Below are 25427 nucleotides of genomic sequence, written 5' to 3' on the forward strand. Positions count from 1 at the left end.
CACTTTGCGATTGGTAGTTGCCACAGCAACCAGAGCCCTGGCAGGGCGCATGCTCGTTGTCACTGTCAGTACTAAGTCACTGCCAGGTGTGAATAGAGCGTGGCGTCAGGACTCGGGAAGCGAGAGGTGTTGTTGCTACCGAGGCGTCGAATTATTGTTGATTGTATGAGTTCGCCTGAAAGTGAAACTCCAACCATGTGGGTCTTTGCATATGGAGCTATGCTTTGGAAGGAAGATTTACCTTTCCTGCAAAAAATTACCGGCTGTATAACCGGGTATGTAAGGCGTTTTTGGGTGGCAACTGACGATTATCAGTGCTTCCCCAACAAGGTATGATACGGATCGTTGTTCAAAATAAATTCACAATTTTCTTGATGTATGGGAGTGATAAATTTATTCAAAAATGTTTCAGCGTGGTCGTGTGGTTGCGTTAGTTCGGACGGGGTGCCCCAGGGTAAGTGTACTCTAATAGTGGTAACAATAAACAGTAGCCAAATAAAGCGCATTGTGTTGAAACAAAATGAAAGAACTTCTAGCAATGAGAGCTCATTCCATCATTTACTACATTGTTTGCTCGAGCAGCTGGCATTGCCTGGGACTTGTTGATAGTTTTGTTTCAATACAGACGCACGCCTAGCAACACGAAGAATTTTGCTTAAAGTGGTATGCCAATGATGTGTCAAGGAAGAAACTGATAATGCCAAGGTTCCATAAATACAGAAATGCCCCCTTTTATTCCCCAGATTTCTTCGAATGGCTATATTTACTTGAACTCTTTGGCTTACCTTTACATATATGACATTTACACAGAACCCAAATCATGAGAAAAGCATACTTTGAATGTGTGCATGTGTGTAGGAGTTGTGGGAAACTAATTCTGTGACGAAAATTCATTTTTCCAAGTATGACTTGGATTTTCCTCTAAATTGTGATGAGTATTGCCCATATTTTACAGTTCCCTGGAAATCAACTCAAACTTTGGTGTTATTTTTTATGTCTCACGTTATTATCATTTCAAAAATTGACCAGCAGTAGGCATACTTGAGGAAGTATTTTTTTCTGAGTAAACAGCCTATTTACAACTGCTTTCATTTCTTTTATTATAGATACACTGACATTGAGTGTGTGTCAGTATGTTAATTTTGGTGGCTTGAAATCTGTCTATGGCTTGACTTTCACCTTTATGTATTACTGTTACAATTAAAAAATAGTAGAATATATTTGATGCTTTATTAAGCAGTACTGGTTTGAGTGGACATACTTATCCAGTATGACCATACATTGAGCATGTGTAGTATATGGAATGTGTATGGGAAAACTTTAAATCACACCGTCTTTGTCTCATGAGCAGTAGTGGTTCATCACCAGATGAAGTAAAAGTATGACAACAGTATTGTGCACACAGTGGTGCTGCTATGTTTCTCTTTTGAATGCTCAGTGCTCACCTTGTGAGTGACAAACTTAGGTACATATTCGATAAAGACAGAGAAGTATGGTCTTATGCATGAAGCATTTTTGTTGGCCTGTTCACTATTAAATATTGTGTTGGAAGAAAAATCACTTATATGGTACAAGGACTTATGTACTAGTGAGATACTGAAAAAGTTCTCTCCCAGTTAAAACAGGGAAACTTTGTTTAGGAGGAACCAGTTGCTAATTCTGGTCTGTCAATGCTGTTAGTTAGTTTGTTTACTTTTACATGGATCATTTGCACGATAAATTGTAACGCTGTGGAAGAGTTCGTTTTACATTCACATTGCAAGTTAATTTGTAAGTGTAGCCACATGCTGAAAATTTACATTTTTTAAAAAAATTCTGCAACAGAATAGGAGTAGTTGTCAAGGAGGAACTTCCTCAGTTTATTTTCAAATTTTACTTTGCTGCCTGTCAGACATTTTATATCACTGGGCACTGGTAAATTATCACAAATTTTAGTTCCACTGTTGTGCATTTCTTTCTGTGCTAAAGACTACATTGATATGGAGTAATGAATGTTATTTTTCCTTCTGGTATTGTAATTATGTACATTGTTGTTCCTTTTGCACTGCAGTGTATTATTTTTTAAAAAACCTCATCGGGGAATAAATACACTGTGAAGCAATAGTCAGAACGCCTAACTCATTAAACAGATGTTTGCAAGACGATTGCGGGTGACCACCACATATTATTCTTTCAGCAAATTTTTGAGTAATGAAGACTTTCTTTCTTAAAGATGAGTTACCCCAGAACATTATTCCATATGACATTGTTAAATGAAAATATGTCAACTACCAGTTTCTCTCTCCCAAAGATATGCAGTGATTTGGAAAGCAGATGTGGCTGAACTAAGTTGTTTTAAGAGTTCCAAAATGTGCTTTTTCCAGCTTAAATTCTCATCAGTATGGACACCTAAGAATTTTGAAGCTTCCGTCCTATTTATTATTTCCTCACAATGTTTTACACTTACCACTGGTGTAGTACCCATAGATGTCCAGAAATAAATGTCTTTTCAAAACTAAATGTGAGACCATTTACAGAAAACCAGTCAATGATACTTTCAAGAACATTGTTCACTAATCTGCTGTTGCTGTATATATGCTAGGATTGAGTACAGTACTAGTGTAATTTGCAAAAAGAACCAATTCTGACTGTTGTATATTAGGCAGAAGGGCTACGTTACATATCGACCCCCCCTCCCACATACACACACAAGAAATCTTGGTTGTGGTGACAGACTGATTTGCGGCACAGCCGGAGGTTGGGCAGTGACAATTTGGTTGAGAATTGAAGCAAATGAATGTGAAAGCAGAATGTCTGGTTGTGGTAACAAATTGTCCAGTAGTGAAGCCCAATGTTTGTCAGTGCCATATTGAAAACTGCAAGGGGGCTCCTATATGTAACTTTTACCAAGGGAAGATCATTTTCATATATGAGGGACAATAGATTGAGCCTTGGGAACCCAATCAGAATAATGTCCCTGGACTGCATTGGTTGAATTATTATGTACAGCTTTCTGCATTCTTTTGGTTAGGAATAGCATTATCCATTGGTTGGCTATACCATCAACCTCATAAAATTTTTGCAGAAAATACCAACTGTGGTGCTATTTTGTTATTTAATGCTTGTAAACTTTGGTGAGTGAACGTATAAATGGCATTCTCCATATGTCAGCTCTTTTGAAATCAAAACTGTTATTTGCAGAGGGTATTATTGTTGCTCAGGTAAGATACTGTTCTATAATACATCACATTCTAAGATATTTTGTAAATGATTTCAACAGTGAAATGGGTCGGTAGTTATTGACATCTCTCCTGCCACCTCTCTTAGAGAGGCCCTTGACAACAGCATATTTAAATCTCTCTGGAACGATGCCCCGAGTTAGTGATGCAGTTTATATTTAAGATAAGATAAGGCTTGTTATATGGGAACAAATCCTTATTACTCTATTGGAAACAGCATCAAAACCAAATGAGCTTTTATTTTTGAGAGAATATATAATTTTTTTAATTTCAGAAGGGGAAATTGGTGATACATTCATATGATTGACTTTTATGCTTTTTCATCATACTGCTCTGACTTTTCTCTTGAGCTGTTAGTCCTTATACTTTCTACTATGTTTAAGAAATGATTATTGAATATATTTGCTACATGTGACTCATCATTTGTAGCCCTTCCATTCAGTTCAGTAGTGATGCTGTACTATTCTGTGGCTGGTTGACCTCTCTCTCATTTTGCTTTCCATATCGCCTTAAGTGTTGCCAGAATAACTGATTTCTGGCATTGTGTGCATGTTCCTTGATTTTTGACTAACTTTTTGTAGTAATTTTGAGTAATTTTTGTAGTGTGCAAGTACTGCAGGATCTCTACTTATTCTTGCCAACAGGTACATTTCTCTTTTCATGTACCAAGATACCTTAATCCCTGTAGCGATACATGGTTTGTTACATGGCTGTTTAATGTCCTCACAGAATAGTTTGAGGAAATCTATTTCCAAATAATATGAATTTATTGTGGGATAAATTAAATTTTACGTTAGCATTTGGTTTATTATAAATTTCAATGCAGGTCACCCCTTGTAAAACATGCTTAAGCAAAATTGTCATGGAGTTATTAAATGTTCTGATTTCCACTGAGGAGTAACCATGCTCTAAGACACTGTTATTTATCCTAACTGTGCATTTTTATCACAGAGAGCATTTGTTTCTGAGTAACAGTAATTGTCTTGCCTGATTTGTGTGTTGACAGTTTTCCTGAAACACTTAGGGTGAATGACAGAATGGTTCCTTCAGAGTGTATAACTGTTTTGCTTTCCATATGTACCCAGTTCAGTTTGTACATCATTTCTAATGACATTGTTTTCCTAAGAAGTGCAGTACACAGAAAAATAGATGTAATTTTTGGCTGTGGACACAGTGTGCACAGACACTCAGAACTGTAACACACTTCACTGGTGCAGGACACTAGTACAGACGTAGTATTATTTATTTGTAGGATGGCATTAGCAGGGTGGTGATTCTTTCAGAATACCTGGAAAACCTGAAATTCTCAAAGAATTAAATTTTACCTGGAAAAACCAAGAAAATTCAGAAATTTCATAGAACTCAAGGGAATTCTGTGTTTCAACTTAGCATTGGAATTTAATGTTATGGAGTTTTATAAATCACACTTTTAAAATACTTAATATTTTGAAATGTGGTAGGCCTATATGAATATTATCCATTATAAATTATCACTGCTTAAAAACACAGGACATAATCTTGCTCCTATACCTGAATTCTCAAGTAGCCACCCTGATTAGGTGAAGATAGGACAGGAAGTCAGCCATGACATCAACAAAGAAACCATACCAGCATTCACCTTAGTAAATTAGGGAACTCATGGAACACCCAAGTCAGAATGGCCGGATGGGGAATTAACCATCCTTATCTTGAATGAGAGTCTGGTGCATTAAGATTGGCATGGCCATCTTGCTTAGTATGTATTTGGGAAAGGAATCACAATTACATAAACTACACTGTAACATGCACAAAAAGCAAATCAGTGACAGAACAAGAAAATGAAATCTTGACAATAAAAACACTACTGAAAAAGTGGAAACACATGAACATATTACATTATACTGCTGAAAAGTACAATGACCAAAATGGCTTGCATGTTTTTGAGTTGTTCTAACATGTTCTCTTTGGGGTGGACCCATAGTTGTGAGTAATCAGTTGGTTTACAGTTCATAAAGTCAAGTTCTTCGCATCAACACACATGTGTATATTTACAAGGAGAGTACAGTAGTTAACATCAACTTTTTAAATAGGGGCTTGCAGTAAGCCCTAACAGAGCTATATGACAAGATTTGAGTTGCCCTGTTCTGTAATGTAAAAATTTCATTTGATTGACTATTAATTTTGCCCCAGAAAACTATTCCATAAAGTACAAGGGATTGGAAATAAGCAAAATGAGTCATTCTAGCACCATCTTAGGGGCAAGCTTTAGAAATAATTCTCAGAGCAAAAGATGCAGAGCTGAGTCTTGGGGAGATTTTAGGTACAGGATATTTCCAGTTTGGCTTGATCAACACGCATTCCTAAAAGTTTTTTACAGTGTACCCTTTCTAAGTCAATTGGTTTTGACTCATCTTTCCAAACTGTATATAATTTGTACTCTTCACATTAAGGGTCAGCCCACTGGCACTGAACCATGAATGCAAAGACTTCAGGACTTGACTGGTTATTGTGGATAGATGCTCCTTAACATCACTTACTATGACACTAGTTTCATCTGCAAACATGATCGTGGCTGCAGTTTCTGAGGTGTGTATGTCATCTGTATAAATAAGGAACTGTAGGGACCTAACGCACTACCGTGGACTACAAATTTTTTGACTTTCCTTGCATCAGATATTAATCTGATTTTGTGATTAGGATGAGCTGATGTGAGCTTGTACTAACCACAAAATCAGATTAGTATCTGATGCAAAGAAAGTTGAAGTAAGTGTTCCCTAGGGTAGTGAGTTAGCCTCCTCTTCCCTCGCCCACCCCCCTCTGCCTGCTGTCCTTACTTGCACCATTTGCCAATAGAAATGGACCATTCATTCCTACATTACTTACACAATATTATATTAAAAAGTGTCTACCCAGCTTGGGAAAGGAATTCCATACTGAAAGCTAGCAAAGTAAAACTCTGTACCTTTTGTGTGTGTATCTGTCGAAAACGCAGCGCTTCTGCCTTTAGGTGAGTTGTCTCCTTTGTTCCGAAATAATTCCTAATTGATTACTAAAAAAGCTATGTAAATACACAATGTTCCAAAATTATTAACTTTCATTTTGAATCTGCAAATGTACATCTTAAAGCTGCATAGGGATATCAGTTATCAAAAGAAACCTTTTTCTGTACGCTTCATTTAGAGACCTGTCTAGGAGATAATTGACAAAAGCTGCTGTTCTAGGCCCTGAAGGCTCCAAGAGATGTTGACCAGCTGCCATGTCATTGTCTTACATTTTGCATCATGCAGATGCAGTATGGAGGGGCATGTGGCCAGCACATCACTCTTCAAGTTGTTTTGCCAATTTTCCAAATCTTTTAGCCACTAATTCTCATTCAAATACCTCTTCAGTTGGCAGTGAAGGTAGTAGAAGTATAACTAGACAAAAAGGCAATGCCAATGCAGAAAGTCTCTTCTGGAAGTGTGTGTATAGTGTTGCCTCATATGGAAGTGAAACATTGAAGGAAAACAGTACAGGCAATGGAAGAATAGTAGCTCATGAAATGTCCTGCTACAGAAGAATGCTGAAGATCAGATAGGTAGTTTGGGTGACCAATGAGGACTACTGAATTGAGAAAATATCTTTATTGTGCAGCTTGACTAAAAGAAGGGACAATCTAACAGAGCAGGTGTTGAGGCAACAAATAGTTAAATGTAATTGTTTCAACTGTGGGTTCTTGGTCAAACAGTGTATACTATATTAACTAAATGAAACATTTTTTAGCCCAGTTTCACAAACTTATAGGTAATCCCCTTTTGTAGAACGTAACTGATCCCAAAGGTGAGAACCAAGCAAAAATGCAAAGATAAACATGTAAATTTTTAAATCTATCGATTCTTGACTTACACTGTAAATGTTATCTCTGTTGACCACTTTGACAAATTACCTAGGGATTTAAAAAATGCATTAGCACAGCATTCACAAAATTCATTAGTGCAGCATTTGCAGTAACTATTACTAAACATACATTGGAGTAGAGCTATGCACAGAAATAGAATTTTTTGTTATGTAAATGAAGACACCAAGGTTTTTCTTCTATGGAGAAATTACAATATTGTCTAAGAGGGGTGAATGATTGAATTGAGTTTGTTCATTCAATAATATATGTGGGGTTACATATGTGTGTTGTAATATCTAAAATTTGTTAATGACTAATGTCTTTACACTTTTCTTCTATGTGTAGGTCTTCAGTTCCTATTATGTATTTATGGTTTTCATGTACGCAATGTTTGGCAAAAGATGAATCTGGCCTATCTATGCTGATCACTGGGTACAGCAGGGACCTGGCTTGTTTTATTCAATTTTTTATTAACAATATTTTCAGTAATGTTGGAATCAAATTCACTGTTTGTGCCCCCATTCTGTGTCCCAGGAAGAGTAGTACAAGGAACTCAATACAATAAAAACAGTAGCCACTGAAAACATAGGCAGATTGAAAAACAAGTGGTGCAGTTTAAATTTTATAGGTAAAACTTCAAATAGGATAACAGTATTTTAAAAGCCAAAGGTTTCTCTGTGCTGTTCAATGTCCCACAGACAGCAAGTAGATGTCTCTTCAATTTAAAAGGTAAACAATCAGACATCATGGAAACCCCCCACCCCAGGGGGCTCGCCACTCTTTGGCGGGTTCATGCTTGGCTACCACAGGGCCCCAGCCTTTGCAGCATTTTTTCACTTCTGTGCTGCATGTCTATGCTCTTACTATTCTTTTACCTCTCCCTTGGGGAACATGTCTGGGGTGTTATTGGCAATGTTCTTCATTCTGTTGCTTATGTAAGAACAGTCTCACCTTTGTTTTTTGCTCCCTTTTTCTTTCTTTGTTTCCCATCTCCTCTCGTTCCTCCGCTTCAGTGTTTGAGGTTCCTCTTTTTCTTCTTCTTCCTCCATGTGCACTCCTGAAGGGCCAGCCCACACATGTGATGTGTAACAGGTGACTGGGTAACACACAATTCCCAGCCCTGGGTCAACAGGTAGGGTTCACACGTACCCCCTGGTACAGGCCAGGCCTGGGGACGGGTGATTTTCTGTGCTGCTACCTTTCCAAATTGTCAATTGGTCCCTCTGTCAGGTGTTGGATAGGTGTGAACAATCACCTAAGGTGGGTCCGCCCTCTTGTGAAGGGGGCCCCCAGGTGGAAGGAGTGCACCATCGGAGATGCTGGCAATCATGGGGGGATTTCCTCGCGATTGGTCCATCATCTTCCCACTCAACAACTACAAAACGTAATGAGGCTACTGATTCAAAGACCCTACCCACTGCACCACAGTTCCTCGTGGTCTTACATACTGAAGACGGTCAGTCTTTCACCACAGTAAAACCATTTATTATTCAGGGAGGTGTTGCTGCAATTGTTGGCCCTGTGAAATCCTACTCTCATTTACGGAATGGCACTTTGCTTTGGGAGACCACTTCTGGTTTTCTCAAGCACAACTGTTTGCTGCCTTGCTTCTCCATGGTTACCCTGTTCATGTCGAGGCCCATAGATCTTTGAATTCTTCCCATGGTGTAATTTACACCAGACTGCTCGACAGTCTAACTGAGGCCGAAATCCAATCTTACCTCTCTGATCAGGGTGTCATTGCCATCCATCGTGTAATGAGAAAGATAGATTCCTCCTTAGTGCCCACCCGCATTTTCTTTCTCACCTTTGATAGAGTGATGCTTCCCTCCAAGATCAAAGCAGGCTATGAAATTATCACAGTCCGGCCGTACATTCTGAACCTGATGCTCTGCTACGAGCATCATCATTCCAACCACTCTAGAACATCTTGTCGACACCCAGCCGAATGTATCTCCTATGGTAGGGATGCACACGAGGACAATTGTCCACCTCCTTCTCCTTGCTGTATAAACTGCAATGGTAGCCATGCTGCTACCTCTTGGCATTATCCCATGTCTCTTGATGAGCGGGCTGTCCAAGAGATCCGGGTAAAGGAAAAAGTGCCTCCCCCACACACTCATAAGTTACTGGCTAGTTGCAACCCCTGCATTCTCCCATCTGGTACCTATACTTCTGTCCTTGTTACCCCTTGTTCCATGAAGGACATGGCCATGCAGGCATGCGACCTCCAATTCAGCTCTGAGGTTGTGAAATTGCCCAGTGTCAAAGTAGCATCACCATCCCCCCATCCAGCTGTGCAACCAGCTGTCGTGCCTCAAGAGGTGAAGCCACCAGCTACAAAACCGGTAGGCGGGAAAGGACAGAAGGGGTATTCCCATGAAGATTTCCTCTGTCCCTCCAGCCAAACAACACCCAAGTCTTCCTCTAACCGGAAAGGCTCAAGGAAATCCACCAAAGGCAAATGGTCTTATCCTTTGCCAACTCGAAGGTCCTCTACAGTGGTGTCGTCACATGACACCTTAGCCCCGCCAGCCTCCGTGTCACTGGTGTGCACCAGCAACCATTTTTCAGCATTGGACTCCACAGACCAGTGGCATGGGCAAGCTGATGCCTCTGTGGACCCTATGTAGCAGCATCCTCCTGCTTCTGTGCCCCGTAGTAGCAACTCTTCCCCGGCTGTCACTTGGCAGCCACCGAGATGACACCCCTACATCTCTTCTTCATCATGACTCTCCTCCAATGGAATGTGCATCAGCATGCATGCCCAATTGGCAGCTTCCATAGGTTAACTGGCAATTTTACTCCTCCTTGGCGACCTCTGAAGAACAAGATTTCCCCATTTGTGATGACCAGGTGGAATATCTCGTGAACGTTATCCTTACTGCTGCAGAATGTTCCATTCCCCACACTTCCTCTATACCACACTGTGTCCCAGTCCCTTGGTGGACTGAGGCATGCCGTGATGCAGTTTGCACATGGAGACGTGCTCTCCGCATTTTTAACTGCCATCCTACGATGGCAAACTACATAAACTACATTCATTATAAGTAGATGTGTGCAAAGTGTCATCACATTCTTCTAGGTAGCAAAAGAGCTAGCTGGATCTCATTCACTAGTTCTTTTAACAGTTCCATCCCTTCCTCTGTCATGTGGACCAACCTCGAACACCTCTCTGGGACCAAGGTGCATTCCCCAATTTCGAGCGTGACAGTAGCTGATGATGACATCGTGGACCCTATTGCTATCTCCAACATGTTGGGCCGCCATTTTGCTCAAGTTTCGAGCTCTTTCGACTATCACCCTGCCTTCCTCATCGGAAATCAGCGGAGGAGGCTCAGGCAATGCCCTTCTCTTCTCCGAATCTCGAGTGCTACAATGCTGCCTTTACTATGAGGGAGCTAGATCATTCTCTCAGTTCACCACGATCCCCCACCCCGGGGCCACATGCCGTCCACATTCAGATGTTGCAGCACCTTTCTCTTGCGGGCAAGCACTTTCTGCTTAACACATACAGCCGCATCTGAGCAGATGGCACATTTCCCAGACTTTTGTGTGAAGCCACTGTCATACCCATACCTAAGCCCAGTAAGGACAAAAACTTTCCTTCTAGCTACTGTCCCGTCTCTCTTACTAGCTGTGTTTGCAAGGTGATGGAACATATGATTCTTGCCCAGCTGGTATGGTGGCTCAAGTCTCACAATTTACTGATGAATGCACAGTGTGGATTTCAAACACAGTGTTCTGCAGTTGACCATCTTGTTACTTTGTCCACCCATGTCATGAATGGTTTTCTGTGGAAATCCCAGACTGTGGCCATGTTTTTTGATTTGGAGAAGACTTACAACACCTGCTAGAGAACTGGTATCATCCATACTCTTTATATGTGGGGCTTCTGTGGGCACCTGCCCTGTTCCCTTCAAGCTTTTTTAAAAGACCAAGTTTTCAAGGTGCGTGTGGGTTGTGCCTTGTTGGACACCTTTATCCAGGAAAATGGTATGCCTCAGGGTTGTGTCATGAGCGGTGTCCTCTTTGCTATCGCCATTAACCTTATAATGGCCCGTCTCCCACTGGGCCTCTCCAGCTCCCTTTTTGTTTACAATTTTGCCATCTACTGCAGTTCTCCACGGACCTGTCTCACTGAGCAGCACCTTCAGCAATGTCTTGATCATCTCTACTACTGAAGCATCGACAATGGCTTTCGTTCTTGCACTGATAAAACGGTCTGTATGAATTTCTGGTGACGCAAATGATTTCTCCCACCATCTTTACATCTTGGGCCTGTTGCCCTTCCGTTCATTGAAACTACGAAATTCCTGGAGCTCCTGGTTAATGGGAAACTCTCTTGGTCCTCCCATGTGTCTTACCTGGCAATCCACTGTACTCAGTTCCTCAGTGTCCTACATGTCCTCAATGGTACTTCCTGGGGTGCTGATTGAACCACCCTCCTCCATTTGTACTGGTCCCTTGTCCATTCAAAACTCGACTACGGGTGCTTTGTTTGTGTGTCTGCATGTCCATCCCTCTCATGTCGTCTGAACACTGTCCACCATTGTGGCATCCGTTTGGCCCCAGGTGCCTTTTACACTAGCCTGGTTGAGAGTCTGTATGCTGAAGCTGCTGAACTACCACTGTCCTACCACCGTGACTTTCTCCTCAGCAGGTATGCATGCCATTTGTCTGCCATGCATGGCTTCCCATCCTATGCCGCCTATGCCTCCTTCGAACATTTCTTTGATCGCCAGTATGGGGTGCATCCCTCTTCTCTGTTACCTTCTGGAATCCGTTTTTGCCACTTGCTATAGCAGCTTAACTTTACACTACCTGCAACTTTCTCGCTGGGTGTGAACCCTTCACCACCTTGGCTTCATTAAGCAGTCTGTGTTAACTTTGGCCTTCATTCGCTTCCTAAGGACACTACTCCAGCCCTGGTCTATCGCTTTCAGTTTCACAACCTTCACATGGAATTTCGTACCTTTGTATACACTGATGGCTCTCGGACTGACCATGGGGTTGGGTGTGCCATCGTCATTGGCACCCATCTTTTGATATTGGCTTCTGGAAAACTGCTCAGTATTTACAGCTGAGCTCTTGGCCCTGTGTCCAGGCCACGGGGTACATCTGGCAACACAGCCTTCTCAATTCTGTCCTCTGCTCAGACTCACTCCTCACTCAGCCCCCCTTCAAAGTTTATGTGCGCTTACACCGCCCATCCATTAGTGCAGCGGGTCCAGGAAAACTGTCACTTGCTCACTCTTGGTGAAGCCAGTGTGATGCTTGTATGGGTTTGTGGTCATGTCGGTCTGCCAGGAAACGAGGCTGCTGAAGGCTGCAGTCCTTGTACCCCAGCCCACAAGTTCCTATGTTCCCTCTGATGATCTCTGTACTGCCATCTGTCAGGAGTTGGTGTCCCTTAGGCATCACCAATGGTCCTCCCTTCACGGGAATAAGCTCAGGATTATTAAGCCTCTCCCAGCGGCTTGGACAACCTCCTCTCGGTCCTCCCGCCGGGACTAGGTCATTTTAACTAGGCTGCTTGTTGGGCACTGCCTTTTTAGCCATCGTCATTTGATAAGTGCCGCTACCCCACCACTTTGTACACATTGCGCCCAAGTTTTAACTGTCTACCACTTCCTGATGGAATGCCCGTTTTTTAACCATTTATGTTCCCACTTGGGTTTGCCATCTGAGTTTGGCCATTTTAACAAATGACACACAGGCTGTCAACCAAGTTTTACTTTTTATCTGCCAAAGCAGTAGAGCAAAGGCCATTTAATTTTTAGTTTTGGACCTCTGTTTCAGTATGGTATCATTTTTTAGCGTTTTTTCCACGTGCCTGTTTTTAGCTGTCTTCTATTATGTCAATAGGGACTGACGTATAATCATTTTTTTAACGCCTCTCTGTTTTCGTGTTCTATAGTTTTGACTTGGGTGCGTATGACCCCAGTTGTTTTTTTCGCCCTAAAGCAAAACAAAACCAAACCATGAAAAGTGAGGTTTATAAGATCATCAGCTGAGTGTGTCAAGAGTTGCTATATTCGACAGACTGGAAGGTTAATCTGCCGTAGGCTCAGAGAACACAGTAGAAATTGCAAATTAAAGAACCCAGGTTAATCCTGTGTCAAACATTATGTAAATGAAAACCACAAATAATAGATATAGAAGTCCAGCACATAAAAGGAAAGGGTGCAAAGCTCACACAGGTAGAAATCTTAGATATTAAGGAACAAGCATTTGTACCTCCACATTTATTACTGAGTGAGCAAACTGAGTTCAAGTATTCGCTCCTGTTAGATACTACTGCAAACCCTGCATAGAAGAAAAACCTTGGTACCATCATACACATAACAAAAAAATTTCATTCCTCGGCATAGCTCTAATTCATGTATGTTTACTCAGAGTTATTGTAAATGGTTTACTAATGAATTTTGTGATTGCTGTGCTGTTTAATTGTGTAAATCCGTTTGTAATTTCTCAAGGTTGTAAACAGATATAACTTCTATGGTTTAAGTCAAAAACTGATAGATTTAAGAGTTTACATGTTTATATTTCCTCGGTTCTCATCTTTGGGATCAGTTATGTACTATAAAATGGACTTCTAACCTCACACCTAGGTCATGCAGCAATAATAAAGAATGTGACAAAGGCTAAAAGGTATAGTTGCTACTCACAGTATAATGGAGATACTGAGTTGCAGATAGGCACAACAAAAAGACTATCAAACAAAGCTTCAAACAGCCCCCTCCCCCCCCCCCCCCCACACACACACACACACACACACACACACACACACACACACACACACAGAGAGAGAGAGAGAGAGAGAGAGAGAGAGAGAGAGAGAGAGAGAGAGAGAGAGAGAGAGAATCACATTTATCGTGTTAATATTGTATTAAAGTTCATTACTGAATGCCATCTGATGCATAAATAGCAAAAGAGTAGTAAATTTCTTTATTTGGCACGTGAAAGGCTATGGGACCAGAATTGAGACAAATGTAAAGATACGGTATCATTAGGACTTTCAATCAGATTGAGTAAATGAACATTAGTAATTGTTGAAGAAATACAGTCTTTTGTTTTGACATTGTATCACATACCCTTTTGTTAGATGTGAAACAGTACTTATACTTTGTTTGTAGCAATATTTATAGCAGTATTACTTTACTTTCTTGTGAAGCTCAATTTGCCAAGGGCAAGCCTTTCATCTAGATACCTTTTCTTCAGCTCACATGCCCATCATGTGTGGACTGTGCCTGTCATATATCTGATGGTGATGGTGGTTTTGATAGTGGTGGTGGAGAGGGCAAAGGCAGTACATAGCTAACTCCACTTAGTAACTGACAAAAGATTTTGTAGCTTAATGCCTCCATCCAGTGTACAATTACTATCAAGTGTACCATATGCACTCATTCCAAAATACAACTTCCTCTTCCCAATAATTACTGGCAATGAAAATTTCTGTCAGTCATAGAATTTAACCTGATTAGCTCAAATGCCACAGTACAACCTTGACTACAGGGATAGGTACTGGCATAGATGCCCTAAGACAAGCGTGAGAAATTAATTATTTGCACTGAGTCATTACAGTTGCATCCATAATGATTAAATCTCATTGTAGTCACTAAAAGCCATCAGTATTTTGTGTAAAGCTCTATCATTGAGTTATGCTAGTTTTTAGAATTTTTAGTAAAAAAATTTTGCTTTTCATTAAAAAAATATAGTTTAATTTGGTTTTCTTTACTATGAGTCCCAGATAATTACGAAGACATTGTTAAGATTAAACTGTGCATTGTGAACATTTCCCCCCTGCAGGTCCAGGGGTTAGAATAGGCCCGAGGTACTTCTGCCTGTCGTACGAGGCGACTAGAAGGAGTTTCACATGCTTCGGCCTCTATGCGATGGTCCCCTGTAGGGTTTGACCTCCATTCTTCAAAATTTTCCTGGAGAGCGAGTCAATTGGGGAAGGGCGCCTTACAAGGTGCATTGTGTCCATCGTGCATTGAGATCTTTAGCCCACTTTCTCGTCGTCGCATTGCAGTCATCCTGCTCATTCTCCATCTCTTGGGTGAGAACACCTTCCTGGGTGCTTTTTCCACCATGCACTATGCAGTGTGGATTTCTGCATTGATGATGACCATGGACTTCTTTGCACCTGATATCCAGCATGGTAGCCAGTCCATTGTGGTGGGACCGCCATGTACCCTGTTGGTTGCAGCCCCCTGACCACACAGGGCTCACTCTGCTGATACTTGCACCGTTAACTCCCCACATATGCCAATGGGTAGATGCCCAACCCCCTGGGGCATCGGGACTCCCGGAAATGGCCATCCTGCCAGGTGGCCTTTGCTGCGGTTGGGTGGCGCGCGTGGGGAGGGCCCCTGTTCGGAGTGAGTGGCAACGGGGCGGACGACAGGCGATGAAGCATCACATCATCTCTCATGTTCATCATCTCTTGCTGGTAGTGAAACACCAGCAGTCTCTAAGCGATCATGAGCTCAATTCAACGCACAGAAGTACGATTGCAAATCGTTCCCCTCCCTGGGCACACCATGGGAGGAACGTCAGGCTAAGAATGGCAGCGGGTCTTATTCGCCCTGGTACCTTGTATGTTCGAGAGCTGATGGGGAATCTTTCATGATGATGAAGTCTCAGCTTTTTGTTGAGCATTTAGAGGACAAGTTTGGGGAGGTGGGGGGCTTGTCCAAAATGAGATATGGGTGTCTTGATCGAAACAGCCCAGTCATGGGACTTACTCGCTTGTATGAGCCGGGGGATGTTTCTGTAACCATCATGCCCCGTAAGAGCTTAAATATGGTCCAGAGTACAATATTTCACAGAGACCTTCTTTTGCAGTCTTCGCGCCAATTTAGAGTGGTGAGGTGTACATTTCATCTGGCGTGTCCACTCGGATCCGAAGGATAATCAGGTTGGCACCGGTGCCTTGATCTTGGCCTTCGAGGGTGATACATTGCCTGAGAAGGTCAAGGTGATGGTCTACTGGTGTGATGTAAAGCCCTATATCGCTCCCTCGATGCTGTGCTTTAAGTGCTGGAAGTTCAGCCATATGTCTTCCCACTGTACTTCCAGTGTCACATGCCGAGATTGTGGACACCCATCACATCTCAATACTCCATATGCCCAGCCTGCCATCTGTGTCAACTGTGGAGGGCACCATTCGCCTTGCTCGCCTGACTGCAGGATTCTCCAGAAAGAAAGGAAAATCGTGGAGTACAAGACCCTGGACTGACTAACCTACACTGGGGCTAAGAGAAAATTTGAACGCCTGCATCCTGTGCCTATGATATCGTCTTATGCCGCCGCTACAACAGTTCTGGCACCATCAGCTCCGCCAACCCAGGTCACCTCTCAGAGCCGGAAAACTACATCTGCCCCCTTGATGGTGGGGGGCATTTCCCTCTCTGTTGCTCCTGCACCACCTACTTCAGGAGCAACACCCCCCCCCACCCCCAACCATCGTGGACGTCCGTCCCCACTTCTAAGCCGGAGAAGCATAAGTCTTCTTTGGCTTCTTTCGCTAGGAAGGGTCCCTTGTGCCTTGTGTCACTCCCTTCCCAGGTTTCTTCTACATCTACATCTATACTCCGCAAGCCACCTGATGGTGTGTGGCGGAGTGTACCTTGAGTACCTCTATCAGTTCTCCCTTCTGTTCCAGTCTCGTATTGTTCATGGAAAGAAAGATTGTCGGTATGCCTCTGTGTGGGCTCTAATTTTATCCTCATGGCCTCTTCACAAAATATACATAGGAGGGAGCAAAAGCCCGTACTGAGCTACTGAACATCTCTCTTGCAGAGTCTTCCACTGAAGTTTGTCTATCAGCTCTGTAACGCTTTCGCGATTACTAAATGATCCTGTAACAAAGTGTGCTGCTCTCTTTTGGATCTTCTCTATCTCTTCTATCATCCCTACCTGGTACGGATCCCACTCCGGTGAGCAGTATTCAAACAGTGGGCGAACAAGTGTACTGTAACCTACTTTTCCTTAGGATTCTTCCAATGAATCTGTCAGATGATTAATTTTATATGGTCATTCCATTTTAGATCATTCCTAATGCCTACTCCCAGATAATTTATGGAATTAACTGCTTCCAGATGCTGACCTGCTATATTATAGCTAAATGATAAAGGATCTTCCTTTCTATGTATTCGCAGCATGTTACACTTGTCTACATTGAGATTCAATAGCCATTCCCTGCACCATTCGTCAATTCATTGCAGATCCTCCTGCATTTCACTACAATTTTCCATTGTTACAGCCTCTTGATATACTATGGCATCATCCGCAAAAAGCCTCAGTGAACTTCTGATGCTATCTACATAATCATTTATACATATTGTGAACAGCAATGGTCCCACGACACTCTCCTGTGGCACACCTGAAATCACTCTTACTTTGGAAGACTTCTCTCCATTGTGAATGACATGCTGCATTCTGTTACCTAGGAACTCTTCAATCCAATCACACTATTGGTCTGATAGTCCATATGCTCTTACTTTGTTCATTAAATGTCTGTGGGGAACTGCATCAAATGCCTTGCGGAAGTCAGGAAACACATCCACGGAACACATGTCTGTGGCCCTCTGAGTCTTGTGAACGAATAGTGCAAGCTGGGTTTCACACGATCATCTTTTTCGAAACCCATGCTGATTCCTACAGAGTAGATTTCTTGTCTCCAGAGAAGTCATTGTACTTGAACACGTGTTCCAAAATTCTACAACTGATCAACATTAGAGATATAGGTCTACAGTTCTGCACATCTGATCAATGTCCCTTCTGGAAAATGGGGATGACCTGTGCCCTTTTCTGATCTTTTGGAATGCTACGCTCTTCTAGAGACCTACAGCACACCACTGCAAGAAGAGGGGCCAAGTTCCTTTGCGTACTCTGTGTAAAATTGAACTGGTATCCCATCAGGTCCAGCGGCCTTTCCTCTTTTGAGCGATTTTAATTGTTTTTCTATACCTTTGTCATCTGTTTCTATAGCTACCATTTTGTCATCTGTGCGAAAATCTAGAGAAGGAACTACAGTGCAGTCTTCCTCTGTGAAACAGCTATGGAAAAAGACATTTAATATTTCAGCCTTCAGTCTGTCATCCTCTCTTTCAGTACCATTTCAGTCACCGAGTGTCTGGACATTTTGTTTTGATCCACCTACTGCTTTGACATAAGACCAAAATTTCTTAGGATTTTCTGTGAAGTCAGTACATAGAACTTTATTTTCGAATTCATTGAACACCTCTTGCATAGCCCTCCTCACACTACATATTGCTTCGTGTAATTTTTGTTTGTCTGCAAGGCTTTGGCTATGTTTATCTTTGCTGTGAAGTTCCCTTTGCTTCTGTAGCAGTTTTCTAACTCAGTTGTTGTACAACAGTGGCTCTTTTCCATCTCTTATGATCTTGCTTGGCACATACTCATCTAATGCAGATTGTACGATGGTTTTGAGCTTTGTCCACTGATCCTCAACACTGTCTGTACTTGAGATAAAACTTTTGTGTTGAGCTGTCAAGTACTCTGAAATCTGCTTTTTGTCACTTATGCTAAACAGAAAAATCTTCCTACCTTTTTTAATATTTCTATTTACGGCTGAAATCAATGCTGTAACCACTTCATGATCGCAGATTCCCTGTTCTGCGTTAACTGTTTCAAACAGTTCGGGTCTATTTGTCACCAGAAGGTCTAATATGTTATTGCCTCGAGTTGTTTCTCTGTTTAACTGCTCAAGGTAGTTTTCAGATAATGCACCCACTTCTAGTGGGAAAGACAACACTCGCCAGTGGCTGAAGAGCCCAAAAGCAGCTGGTCGTAGGGCTTCAGGCTCATCCTCAGTCCCGGAGACTGAGCCAGTGAAGTCCTCCCAGCCAGGGAAACCCAAGGAGCAGCGAGAGAAATCAAAAATAAAACCCCTAAGACCAAGGAAATTGCAGTGGCACTCACACCACCGCTACCTATAAGCTCTGCATCTGAGGATGGGGTGGAGATTTTGGCGTCTGCTGAGGACCTAGATCTCACCATACCCTCAGACACAATGGGTATAGACTGCTCAGGCAATAAATCGGTGGCAGCAGGTGACTCTGAGTCATAAACTGCCTCATTGAATGTTCCATGCCTTCCCAGTCTCACGATGTCATCCTCCAGTGGAATTGCGGTGGTTTTTTCCACCGCCTGGCTGAGCTACGGCAACTTTTAAGCTTTTCACCTGCTATCTGCATTGCCCTCCAGGAAACCTGGTTCTTAGCAATGCGGACCCCTGCCCTCTGTGGCCATAAGGGATATTACAGGAACCGTAGCGACTATAATTGAGTGTCAGGTGGAGTTTGTGTTTGTCCTAAACTCGGTCTGTAGTGAACATATGCCCCTTCAGACCCCTCTTGAAGCTGTGGTTGTCAGAATAACGACAACACAGGAAATAACTGTCTGCAATGTATATCTTCCTCCAGATGGTGCAGTACCCCTGAACGCATTGGCTGCACTGATTGATCAACTCCCCAAACCTTTCCTACTTCTGGGAGATTTTAATGCTCATAACCCCTTGTGGCGTGGTACCATGCTTACTGGCTGAGGCAGAGATGTCGAAACTATACTGTCGCAATTCGACCTCTGCCTCTTAAATACTGGGGCTGCCACACATTTCATGGTGGCTCATGGTAGTTACTCGGCCATTGATTTATCAATTTTCAGCCCAGGACTTCTCCCATCTATCCACTGGAGAGCACTTGACGACCTATGTGGTAGTGACCACTTCCTCATCTTCCTGTCACTGCCCCAGAATCAGCCACATGGATGCCTGCCCAGATGGGCTTTGAACAAGGCAGACTGGGGAACTTTCACCTCTGCTGTCACCGCTGAATGTCCCCCACACGGTAACATCAGTGTGATGGTTGAGCAGGTGACTAGCACAATTGTTTCTGTGGCAGAAAACGCGATCACTCGGTCTTTATGATGCCTGAGGCATAAGGCAGTCCCTTGGTGGTCGCCAGAAGTTACTGAAGCAATTAAGGAGCGTTGGCGAGCTCTACAGTGGCATAAGCCGTACCCTTCCCTGGAGCACCTCATAGCCTTTAAACATCTGTGTGCCCGTGTTCACTACCTTATCAAACAACGGAAGGAGGAGTGTTGGGTGAGATATGTCTCCACCATTGGGTGCCACACGTCCCCTTCCTAAGTCTGGGCCAAGATCAAACGTCTTTTCGAGTACCAGGCCCCAACAGCTGTCCCCAGTGTTACCATAAATGGCAAGTTATGTACTGATGCAAACGCGATTGCCGAGCACTTTGCTAGACCCTCTGCATCAGAGAATTACCCCCCAGCCTTTCACACACTCAAACAGCAGCTGGAAGGGAATGTCCTCTCATTCACTACACGATTCAGTGAATCCTATGACTCCCCATTTACAGAGTGGGAGCTCCTCAGTGCCCTTGTACATTGCCCCAACATAGCTCCTGGGCCTGATCGCATCCACAGCCAGATGATTAAACATCTCTCATCTGACTACAAGTGACATCTTCTCATCATCTTCAACCGGCTCTGGTGCGAGGCCATCTTTCCATCGCAATGGCGGGAGAGTACCACCATTCCAGTGCTAAAACCTGGTAAAAACCTGCTTGATGTGGATAGCTATCAGCTCATCAGCCTCACCAACATTCTTTGTAAGCTGCTGGAACATATGGTATGTCAGCGGTTGGGTTGGGTCCTGGAGTCGTGTGGCTTGCTGGCTCCATGTCAGGGCAGCTTCCGCCAGGGTCGTTCTACCATTGATAATCCTGTGTCCATCGAATCTGCCATCCGAATAGCCTTTTCCAGAGAGCAACACCTGATTTCAGTCTTTTTTGACCTATGTAAAGCATACAACATGACTTGGCGACATCATATCCTTGCCACATTGTATGAGTGGGGTCTCTGGGAACCACTCCCGATTTTTATCCAAAACTTCCTGTCGCTCCGTACTTTCCGTGTCCAAGTTGGTGACTCCCATAGTTCCATCCATATCCAGGAGAATGGAGTCCCACAGGGCTCTGTATTGAGTCTCTCTCTATTTTTAGTGGCCATTAATGATCTAGCAGCAGCTATCGGGCCCTCCGTCTCACCTTCTCTGTATGCAGACAACTTCTGCATTTCGTACTGCTGCTCCAGTACTGTTGTTGCTGAGCGGCGCCTCCGGGGAGCCATCCACAAGGCACAGTCATGGGCTGTAGCCCACGGCTTCCAGTTTTCAGCCGCAAAGTCGTGTGTCATGCACTTCTGTCGGTGTCGTACCATTCATCCAGAACCCACACTTTACCTTAATGATGATCCACTCACTGTAGTGGAGACGTATCCATTCCTAGGACTGGTTTTTGACACTTGATTGACTTGGCTCCCTCATCTTTGTCAGCTTAAGCAGAAATGCTGGCAGTACCATAATGCCCTCCGTTGCCTGAGCAACACCAATTGGGGTGCAGATCGCTGTACGCCGCTGCAGCTCTACAGAGCCCTTGTCCAATCCTGAGTTGACTATGGGAGTGTGGTTTATGGTTCAGCAGCGCCTTCAGCATTGCATTTACTCAACCATGTGCACCATTGTAGGGTCCGATTAGTGACAGGAGGTTTTAGGACGAGTCTGGTGACCAGCGTACTGGTGGAGGCTGGTGTCCCTCCACTGCAGATCAGACGTGCGCAACTGCTTGCCAGTTACGCAGCACACATTCATAGTTCCCCTGAGTATCTGAATTACAGTCTCCTTTTCTCTCCTGCTGCAGCCTATCTCCCGCATCGGCGGCCCAGATAGGGGCTAACAATTGCGGTTCGCGTGCGGTCCCTTCTCTCCGAACTGGAGCCCTTCCCTTTACCACCTGTACTTGCGGTCCGTTCATGAACGCCTCCATGGTGTACGCCTCGGCCACAGCTTCATCTGGACCTTTTGCATGGCCCTAAGGACTCCGTTAACCACGCCGCTCTCCGCTGTCGCTTCCTCTAGATACTTGACGTGTTCCGGGGCTCTGAAGTGGTTTACACCAACGGCTCAATGGCTGATGGTCCTGTAGGCTTCCCATATGTTCATGGAGGACATATTGAGCAGCACTCCTTGCCAGTTGGCTGCAGTGTTTCCACTGCAGAGCTGGTGGCCATATCTCGTGCTCATGAGTACATCCACTCATGCCCTGGCGAGTCGTTTCTCCTGTGTACTGACTCATTGAGCAGCCTACAAGCTATCGACCAGTTCTACCCTCGCCACCCTCTGGTAGCATCCATTCAGGAGTCCATCTATGCCGTGGAACAGTCCTGCCATTCCGTGGTGTTTGTGTGGACCCCAGGACATGTCGGAATCCCCGGCAACGAACTTGCCAACAGGCTGGCCAAACAGGCGACACAGAAACCGCTTCTGGAGATAGGTATCTCCGAAGCTGACCTGCGGTCTGTCTCACACCGCAAGGTTTTCTGGCTTTGGGAGACGGAATGGCATAACAGCACGCACAACAAACTGTGTGTCATTAACGAGACTATGAATGTGTGGAAGTCTTCCATGCAGGCCTCTCGCAGGGAATTAGTTGTCCTCTGCCGGCTCCGCATTGCCCATACGTGGCTAATGCATGATTACCTACTCCATCGCGAGGACCCACCTCAGTGTCGCTGTGGCTCCCAAATGACAGTCGTCCACCTCTTGATGGACTGCCCACTTTTAGCCACTCTGCGGCAGACTTTTAACTTTCCTAGCACCCTGCCTTTGGTGTTGGGCGACAATGCTTTCACAGCAGCTTTAGTTTAACATTTTATCTGTGAGAGTGGGTTTTATACTTCCATGTAGGTTTTAGCGCACGTCCTTTGTCCCTCTGTGTCCTCCACCCTAGTGCCTTTAGGGTGGAGGTTTTAATGTGTTGCAGAGTGGCTGGCTTTCCCTTTTTGTTCTCGTGGTTGGCCAGCCACTGTAATCTGCTTTCATGTTTTACTCTCTTCTATTTCTAGTGTCTCTCTGTTGTTTTCTTGTCCTCCTTTGTTCCTTTTAGTGTTCGTTGCCTTCCCTTCATTCTTGTTGCTTTTGCTTTCTTTCTGTTTTGTGTTATATATTTTGTCCATTTTATTCTCACACTTGTGGCATTGTTTTATTAAGAATACAGGACCGATGACCTCGTAGTTTGGTCCCTTCTCCTGCCTTTAAACCAACTGACCAACCATGGTGAACATTTCTTGCTATAATTACATACAGAAATATGTCTGAAGACCTTCAGTTTGAAAGAGATGTCACAACAATTTGGAACCAGTTAGATAAATTAAAATATGGATTTGTAATTCTAAGCAAAAAATAATGCTGATCACTTATGCAGTGTTATTGTTTCAGGATATGGTGTGGGGTGCAACATATGAAATTGACAAAAAAAATGAAGCAAGTGTTGCCTCAGAACCAGAATTTTTTGGAAGGGCTGGCTTTGTTAAACAGACTGCAACATTCTATCCTGTGCTGACAAAAAGAGCACAGTTCACTTCTCATGTCAAACCTTTCGACATAACACTGTATGTGGCAACAGATAACAATTCGTGTTTCAAGAGGAATGAGCCGCTTAATGAGACTGCTTCATGCATAGCAAATGCTCATGGTCCCAATGGCAGCAATGCTGAATATCTGTATAATCTTGTTGCAGAAATGAGGCTGATAGCACCAAATTATAAGGACCATCATCTATATCCTCTTGAAAGTGCCGTGAAAAAAATCATAGCTGAAAGGGAAGCATCTGTAGATCTCTGAACTACAAACTGTCATCTTGATCGTCAGTGCTGTGAGTCAGATCGGAACTCGATTGAGGCTTTGAGTCATGTCATGTGTTGTGCTCGAATAGCTCAGTCAGTAATTGCATTGCCTGCAAAAGGTGAACGTTTGAGTTCAAGTCTGACCCACAGCATACGATGTTTCATTGCAGTATATTCCTATGTTAGCAACCATAAGACTACTCGGAACTGAACTCTGGTTCAGTGCTTCAATACTCTTTATCAATTGTACATCTCCTCATTAGCTTTGTTTTAATTCAGGAGAGGTGACATCCCAGAGAGTGCCATTCTTTCAAGGATAATTGTTGTATCTGTGTAATATGTGTATGATAGAGGTAGAAAAAATACTCAAAAATAACATTCCAAAATGAATGAGAGTAATTTTAAAATTTAAACAGATGTTTCTCTGCTCATTATGTATCCAGCCATGACAATTTGTACTGGTTTCCAGTGGTGAGAAATTGATCTGAACATGGCTTACATGAAATTAACTGTTGTAGCCTCAGAAAACTGTGTACTTGTTCCACACTTTGTTTTGTTCATGGTTTTCAATCTTCAACAGTTCATTTTTTTAAAATGTTTCTAGTCGGTCTAAGTTGAATCTTTATAAACTATGTATAAAAAGGTGGAGAGAGAACACAGCTGGCTCATTATTTTTGTTCCAAATATTTTACTGTCCTTATACATCTGCAGAATGCAAGAAAAGATAAGCGATTCTTTCATATCACATGAACATCTTGAAGACCAAATTTCTTCTTTGCTTGTAGGTCTTAGTAAGGATTCTTTAGGTGGCTTTTCGTTTTCAGAGGAATTATACAAAAGTCTCTGCAGTGTACTCTAGCACAATTTTATTCTCTCGTACTTCTTTTCTGAGAAGGCTGTAGGATTGTAAGTTCACATAAATTCTGAAGATCAGAGGTCAAACCCAGTTAGTAAGAATCTGAAATGGTACCAAATAAAATAAAGTATTTGTGGCAGCGAAGTAGCATATTATTATTGTTACTGCTTGAAAATAATAATACACACAATACTCAGGAGGTACTTCAGTATCCTTCCACATAGATCTGTTTGTACTTTATAACTTAACTTACTCAGCTTACATTTAATTGACCATCTTTCTCTCCCCTATTTTTATTAGGTTTCCTCCTGTGATATTGAATGTAATTAAACTACCAAATGTAATATATAAGAGTACTGTAATTGATGTGAACTAAATTTTCTTTATGTATTGTATGTATGTATGTATGTATGTATGTATGTATGTATGTATATGTGTATGCATTAATGTTGTATGAAAGTTTGTGTAGGATGTAAGTACTTTAGAATTAAAGTTGAATTGTCAGTAGGCACACAGAAAAGAAAGGAAACTATCTTTTGGAGCCATACTTTGAGCTAGAGTAATATTTTACTCTAGCAAATCAAAGAATAACTCTAAAAGCTAGCAAGTTCCCTTTCTTTTCTGTGTGCCTATCAACAACTCATCACTTCTGATTTTCAGTGAGTGGTCTCCTTTAATCCAAAATTATGTGTGTATTAAATGGACTTGTTCATTATATTTATGTATTGTACCAACCACTGCATCAATAAAAATGTTT

General features: G+C 42.8%; 1 protein-coding gene across 1 annotated transcript; it reads left to right on the forward strand.

Moving 5' to 3' along the window:
- On the forward strand, positions 1 to 25427 carry LOC124721669 (putative glutathione-specific gamma-glutamylcyclotransferase 2). The gene is made up of 3 exons (XM_047246743.1): positions 1 to 330; positions 413 to 454; positions 23408 to 25427. Exons 1-3 carry the CDS (start codon positions 166 to 168, stop codon positions 23810 to 23812), a joined length of 612 nt encoding a protein of 203 aa, XP_047102699.1. The 5' UTR covers positions 1 to 165; the 3' UTR covers positions 23813 to 25427.

This window comes from Schistocerca piceifrons, chromosome X (assembly GCF_021461385.2).
Source record: "Schistocerca piceifrons isolate TAMUIC-IGC-003096 chromosome X, iqSchPice1.1, whole genome shotgun sequence".
NCBI lineage: Eukaryota > Metazoa > Arthropoda > Insecta > Orthoptera > Acrididae > Schistocerca > Schistocerca piceifrons.